This window comes from Mastomys coucha, unplaced genomic scaffold (assembly GCF_008632895.1).
Source record: "Mastomys coucha isolate ucsf_1 unplaced genomic scaffold, UCSF_Mcou_1 pScaffold15, whole genome shotgun sequence".
Classification (NCBI taxonomy): Eukaryota; Metazoa; Chordata; class Mammalia; order Rodentia; family Muridae; genus Mastomys; species Mastomys coucha.
The window spans coordinates 136366304-136373548 of NW_022196897.1; the positions used below are offsets into that span (position 1 = coordinate 136366304).

General features: G+C 48.1%; 1 protein-coding gene across 1 annotated transcript; it reads right to left on the reverse strand.

Moving 5' to 3' along the window:
- Nucleotides 1-305: 305 nt before the first annotated feature.
- Vsx1 (visual system homeobox 1) lies at nucleotides 306-6566 on the reverse strand. Its single transcript, XM_031373698.1, has 5 exons — nucleotides 5951-6566; nucleotides 3499-3577; nucleotides 3106-3229; nucleotides 1938-2115; nucleotides 306-760 (listed from the first exon to the last, which is right to left on the reverse strand). Exons 1-5 carry the CDS (start codon nucleotides 6390-6392, stop codon nucleotides 468-470), a joined length of 1116 nt encoding a protein of 371 aa, XP_031229558.1. The 5' UTR covers nucleotides 6393-6566; the 3' UTR covers nucleotides 306-467.
- Between the last annotated feature and the right edge of the window lie 679 nt (nucleotides 6567-7245).

Consider the following 7245-nt stretch of genomic DNA (forward strand, 5'->3'; position numbering starts at 1 on the left):
CTCTCTCTCTCTCTCTCTCTCTCTCTCTCTCTCTCTCTAGCTGGGATGCTCTTGAACATCTGATCTCTTGTCTCCACCCCCTGAGTGCTGGGATTACAGATGTGTGCTACTACATCTGGTTTATGTGGTGCGAGATATTGACTCCAGGCCTTCTTGTGTACTGTTGACTAAGCTACGTCATACCCTATCCCTAAAATTATCTTTGAACTTCAAATCTTCCATGTTCAAATTCTACAAAGGGAAAACAAGATTTTAGAGCAAATTGACTGGCTTGAGAGGTTGTATGAATGTTCTCCACTCTAGAATTAAACGGAACTAAGTTATTCAGCATTGTAGTGTTGTTGCCTTTTATCCAGACATTTCAGGTAGAAAATCAAATAGAAGGTGTTTGTCTTGGACCTGTCTCCTGAAAAATACTCATGAGAAATATGTATATTTCCAACCTTTGGGGGAGCAATCTGTCAGTCTCATGAGGCTCCCACCTGTGGGGGCTGGAGTCCCTGCAGCCCTGGGGCTTGGGAACACCCCTGAGTACTGGACCCTGGGGGCATTTTCTTAGTCTCCTGCCTGGAAGAGCTGGACAGGTCAATAGCCACATCTTCCAAGCTATCCTCGAGGTTCAGGCTCATCTTGTCTGGTCCCCTCTCAGGTCCATCCTGATCCTTATTAGCACCTTTTTTGAGATGGTCAAACTCCCAGAGTCCTGCCAACTTGTCTTCACTTTCTGGTTTCCTCATTCCTGTAGACTTTTTATGCATCCCTGGAGGAGAAAAAAAGGAGGAACAACAACAATAAAAATGTTGTTTCGTTTTGAGACAAGGTCTTTCTATGCAGTCTCAACTGTCCTGGATCTTGCTATGTACCCAGGCTCACCTTAAATGCACAGCGAGCTGCCTGCTTCTGCCTCCCGATTGGTCGGACAGATCAGAGGCACGTGTCACCACACCAGGCTCAAAAATATATTTTTAAATTCAGCAACTAAGTACATTCCTTCCTTATTACTGTCCTTTCAGCCTGTCTAAAATGTTCTTTCTCAGTGTTCTTCTGGGGCCTAGAGGAGAGCCACCAGGTTACCAACTCCCAGCGTTAGGCTTTGAAAAGTTCTATTTGTCGGCTGTCACTTCTGCAAAATGCTTTGTTGGGTGACACTGTTGGTTTAAATGGCACAATGAATCCTGTTTGGCACTTGCTTGTGGATGACTGAGGTCCCGTGGATGCCAGCAAGCACCCCTATTTGTGTGATTTCAGAGGACCGGGCTTGACTCTCTACCCACCCCCAACTTCTGTCTAATCTCTTCTGTCCCTGGGTAAAGTCCAGGCTATATTAACCATGCTATCTCCAGTTCACAGCCAGAAAACAAGGCAGAAAAACTGTCTGTTGAACTTTCCCAGCCTAAAATCCCACTAGGATCCACCTAACGAATATGTATTGGTAGTAATTATCTTGTGACCCAAGTTTGCAAACTCTGAACCCAAAGAGCACACAGTTAGGGGTAAGAGCCCAGAAAGGGCTTGACCTCTTGAATAGAAGCACTCTCTAGGGTGAGTTGCTAAATCAGGACCAGGACCTGACTTCAGCAGCGTAGACGGAATGGAAGGATCTAAATTCTCCCTGTTCTGCATGGCCTTATTAACCCTGCACTCTAAACCGTATAGCTTCTACATGTTCTAGTACCATTAGCCACTTTGACAATATGTATCAAACACAATGCAAGTGTATCTGTTCACTTACACATTTTGAAGACGTGTTTACCAATGTGAACGGCCTAAAGGGATTTTCCCACACATTGCCTCCACACTTTCAACAGACAATTAAGGCTCAGAATTAAAGAAAAATTAGAGTCCAGATTGGGCCTACACCTGAGACCCCTTTGCTCGGCATATTCATGGTGAGAACGTGGCTCACCTCTCTGGTCTTGCTCTCAGCCACCGCTTACCCAGAAGCCAGGGTGCACAGGAGCCCTGCAGGCTATCTGCGGAATTGAGCACGGAGTCCGGCAGTGGAATGCAGTGGCGAACCATGGCTCCATAGAGCCCGTACTCGGCCATCACACTGCTGCCACCCCAGCGCTTCTCTCGCTTACGCCACTTGGCCCTCCGGTTCTGAAACCAGACCTGGTTAGGGGCAGAGGGGAGAAAGAGGGGCTCAAGAAGAGACACTGTGAAAAGGAGTGCTTAGAGAAGCGCACGTGTCCAGGGCCCTGGGTCTCCAAAGGGACCGCTCCCCACCCCTGGCCTGTAGGCTAGTGTGGCAGCAGCCCTCCAAACCCACAAGGACTTGGCATTACGGACACAAGGTTGGAGCCGCTTCCTCTGAGGTTTTCTAAGGAGTTAGGAAGCAAAAACAGAGAATGAGAAGGACCCTGCCCTGCAGTGCGTAAAGGGGCCACCTACAGCGTTTCCTCATTTTTCTGTTTAGAAAGTTCACAGGGGTGACAGCCCCTTCAAATCTCAGATTAATTTATTGCTATTTCTCTTATAGAAAAGTACATTAATTTAAACACAATATGACAAAATATCCTGAAGCTTAGAGCAGTAACTCACTGGCAACTAACTCTTCCACAGAGAGTATCTGCCAAGTATAAGAATACTTTCCCGGTGGATGCCCATATGACACAGAGACAGCACAGGGTGACCCAGGCTATACACAGTGATGTCTCTAGGAACTGAAGATGAGCGATAAACATTTTTACTAATATATCTTCATGTGGTTTCTAGTATAACATGCAACTGTGTGATTTTTTTAAAAAAATATTATTTTCATTCTGACATTTTTATTAATTTTGTGTGCATGAGGTAGAAGTTGGTGTGCCTCTGCACACATAGGTCAAAGAACAATTTGCTCTCCTACCAAGTGAGTATCAGAGATCCAACTTAGGCCTAAGCGTTGGTGGCAGGGCCATCTTGATGGCCAACAATCTGAGGGCAGGTTGAAGATGACAGAAGAATAAAAGGCATGAAGGCTACAGGGAGCCTATTAGTGCCTTTATTTGGGTCATTCTTAGTTCTCAAATGAAGAGGACCACACTGAGCTGTTCTGAGTGGCTCACTGTGTGGATGGCAGGTTCTGTGCAGGGTCTCTGAGAAAGGAGGGACAGCAGACACCTGTATTCGGTCTTCCGGGAGCTCTGTCTTCGCAGCCAGCATTTCCCGAGCATACACGTCAGGGTAGTGGGCCTCTCCAAACGCCTTCTCCAGTTCTTCAAGTTGATGGGCAGTGAAAACTGTCCTGTAGAGAGCCAGAAACACACGTGAAATATGCCAAGGAGATAAAACCCATTTACAAATGCACAAAATCATGCCTTTAAAATTGTACAGCTTTCCCTGTAGCCTCTGAAGAATCGCAGGTTATCTTTGAAAATGGATACATGTGGTTGTCACTGCCTACCAGCAGTAGACTGTTGAGCCTTTTATACAGTCTCAGATGCTGCTCTCATAGACAATAAGGTTGGGTCCATCTGAGGAAAGGCAGGCAGAAAAGACAGCCTGGACCCATACCTGTGCCTCCGCTTCTTCCTCTTGCCCAGGGAAAGGGACATCTTCGGGTCACTCTTTTCTTCAGATGGACTGTCCCCATCTGTTGGCACAAGAAGATGACTCTGTAGATGTTAAAACTTGGCTACATTTTGAGCATCTTAATGTGAAGGTTAATGCTGGGTTTACTAAGAATATACTTAGCATGCAGGAGCTAGACCTAGGCTCCCTACACATTTGTAGCAGGCACGCAGCTTGATCTTCATTTAGATCCACTAACAATTGGAGCAGGGAGAGTAGGTTGTCTCTGACTCTGTTGCCTGGCATTGGATCCCCTTCCCTTTACTGGACTGCCTGGTTTGGCCTCAGTGTGAGAGGATGCTGAACCCAGATGTCTCATGGCAGATTTGCACCCAAGATAGGCTTCCCCTTCTCTGAGAAAGAGAATGGGTAATGGGGGGGGAAGGATTTGTAAAGGTGAGACAGGGAGGGGGTTGTGATCAGGATGCAATGTGAATGAATTAATGAATTAATGAAGAAAAATAACTTTACAGTTATATAAAAGCTCTGTTGGCCAGAAAAGGAAAAGAATATACTTAGTGATATGCACAGCCAAAGACAGCAATTCCCACATTCCAGACACTGTCTGTGTTTTTCAATTATTCCACACAAATAAATAGACAAAGGCAGCTGGCATTATTGCCCTGCCCGATCACACAGGTTGTTATGATGAAGCAGGGATCCAAATTTTATATTCTGTAAAGCCAATGCTACTAGGCTACGAAGTCTTTTCTAACCAGAGTTCACAGGTGAGAAATCACCCTCCTCCAGCTGCTTCCCCCCTCTCCTTAATGTCCATGTGGACATTTCTGAAAGGCAGGATGTGTGACATCGAATCTTTGTCACAAGTCACCCTGCCCTGATGCACATCCTACAGACATAGCCCAGGACGCTTATGAATCCATGACACACACGTCTCAGTGATGTGTAAGTACCCCTGAAAACAGTACCATTCAACTGTGAGGTTATCTACCTGTATTCAACATACCAACAGATCTCAGAGTAAGAAAAGCTAGAAGCTAAACTTTTATCAGATTGTTTGAAAGTAGAATTGTCCACTTATTCTTTTAAATGAGTAAAAACAAAAGTAATAAAATAACACCAATTTTGTTTCTGTATCAATGATATCACCATAAAATGGCATATTAGCTGGGCGGTGGTGGCGCACACCTTTAATCCCAGCACTTGGGAGGCAGAGGCAGGTGGATTTCTGAGTTTGAGGCCAGCCTGGTCTACAGAGTGAGTTCCAGGACAGCCAGAGCTATACAGAGAAACCCTGTCTCGAAAATACCAAAAAACCAACCAACCAAACAAAAACCCGGCATATTAATATCCCCCAAAGTAAAATAGTTTTATATTGATTCATAGAAATGATAATATTTGCATATATTGAATTTATAATCTAGTATTTAAATTAATGTCAACCATTTCTATTCTTTTAAAGTGACAAATTTTCTCACCAGTTACATGATGTTGTTTTTGCAGGAAGTGCCCTCGCAGAATAAAGTTTACTTGCATTTTTACCTTTCCTTTTATTAATATTCGGAGAAGAAAGCAGCCACCCTATGAAAATAGCTTTTGGGGTTTTAATGGCACAACAAATAGAGGGTTTCATCTCATCCTACAGAGAGGCAGTCGGTTCCCTGCTGAGAGCCCGGCAGCCCCTGGCCAGCCCCTCAAACCCTGGCCAGCCCCTCTGTGCTCTACAGGCTCCATCCACTCTGCTATCCTAGCCCGGTGTTCTGCGGGACAGTTTCGCTGGGTCCACGGTTTTGTTTGGTTTTGTTGTTTTGGGTTTTTGCACAATTCTCTCCCCTCCCATCCCCAGGCTCTCAGGGTTTTTTTTGTTTGTTTGTTTGTTTTTTTGTTGTTGTTGTTGTTGGGTTTTTTTTGCCCCGTGGAAAAAATGTCTTTGCTTCCTTCTCCTACCCCACCATACGCCAAGATTCCCTCCTCCCCGAGAAAAATAGGTGGACTCCGACCCGAACGTGAGTCTACCTAACTACATCAGAGTGAGCGGTATTGGGTAGAAGGCGATAAAGAGACAGAGGCTAGACACTCAGAACTTCCTTAGCACCGGTAGAGGCCAAGAATTCAGCTTACCACCTAGCCCTCTTAAACTACCAGTCGGTTCTGTAGACTCTGCCCTCAGGACAGGAGACATGGACACCAGTTCTCCCGATTATCCGCCACCCAAAACTGGTACTAAGTGCCGAGAGAAAGAGGTCTGCGGCTCTGGACACAAGATCCATCGAAACCTTTGGTGGCTGTCCCCACCTGCGGGAATGGGGCTTGGGAGGCTGCGGTTTGGAAACCGGCAGGAGGTGCAGGGGTCTGTCGGGACTGAGCTCTCTCAAGCCTAAGCCAGTTGCTTGACCTTTTGAGGATTGGAGGCGGGAAGCATTGACTAAATTACCCGACGTGGAGACGCTCTCGCTGCGCTGCTGGCTGCCGAGCGCAGGCGGCGGGTGGACGGGGCTCTGGGCGACAGCAGGCTCGGGTCCTGCAGGCGGCAGAAGCCGCAGATCCGCCAGGAGCAGGCAGCGCGCGCGAGCGGCGGCCGCGGAAGGGGGCTGCGCCCCGAAGCCGCAGAGGAGACCCAGGCCCAGCGGGAGAGCCCCGCGAGCAGGGCAGGAGCCGCAGAGTCCCGGCCCCGGTCCCGGCCTCGGCTCTGTTGCCTCCGCTGGAGCTTCACAGTTGGATCTTAGCCTAGGCTCCGCCGGAGTTGGCAGGTCTGCCTCCAATCCCAGCAGGTCATTGATGGCAAAGCTTCGAAGGCGAGAGCCGGTGGGAGGACAGCCTGGCGCCAGGGCTCTACTCCTGGAGCGCGCATCCGAAAGCCCATCCCGTCCTGTCATGCTTGTCAGTCCTCTAGGCCAGGAGCAGGGAGTTGAGTCCTTTCTGGCCACCTGTGCAGAGGAGGCTAGCTCGGGCGACCTCTTTTATGCTGGAGAAGCTGTCCCTGAGACCTAGACGGCCTAGAAGGCGCCAATCAGCAGGGAGCAGACGCATCCAAGCTCCCACCAGCGAGGTTCAGTCGCCACCAGCTCCCCTCCCCTGAGTTGTTGGCCTCCCAGCTGCGTTCCTCGTAGTCACCTCTTTTCTCTCTCCAGCTGTCCCTTACCCACCCCACCCCCATTCTCTGAAAAGAGAAGAAAAGCGGGCAACAAAGGTTGTGTTGTCTCCCCTCTCCTATGAAACCCACAAGTTCCACATCCGTAATGGGTCTCTCTTCTGGATACCCCTAACCCTCAAAAACCTCACACTCCCAACTAACCTGTAAGATCCAGGGACAGTGGGCCCTGGTGGCTCATGCCTTTAATCCCAGCATTTGGGAGGCAGAGGCAGGCGGATTTCTGAGTTCAAGACCATTCTGGACTACAGAGTGAGTTCCAGGACAGAAAAACAAAAAAACAAAACAAAACAAAACAAAAAAGATCCAGGAACGGTTCCCAAGCGCACGCAACACCACCACCACCCCCCAACACACACACACCAGTACCACCCAGACCACACAGGCCAGTCTCTTCAACTCTAGCACCCAGTCTGAAAATCCCTGAAGAAAGTTGACATTTTGTATTTAACCCAGCGCTGGCCACGCTCCCTCCAGCCAAAAGATCTTTAAGGCTAGACAGTAGAGTGCAATACAGTCCCAAATTTGCTTGGTGCTTCAAAGGGGCAGGAGAAAGGAGGAGAGACAGATATAGACTA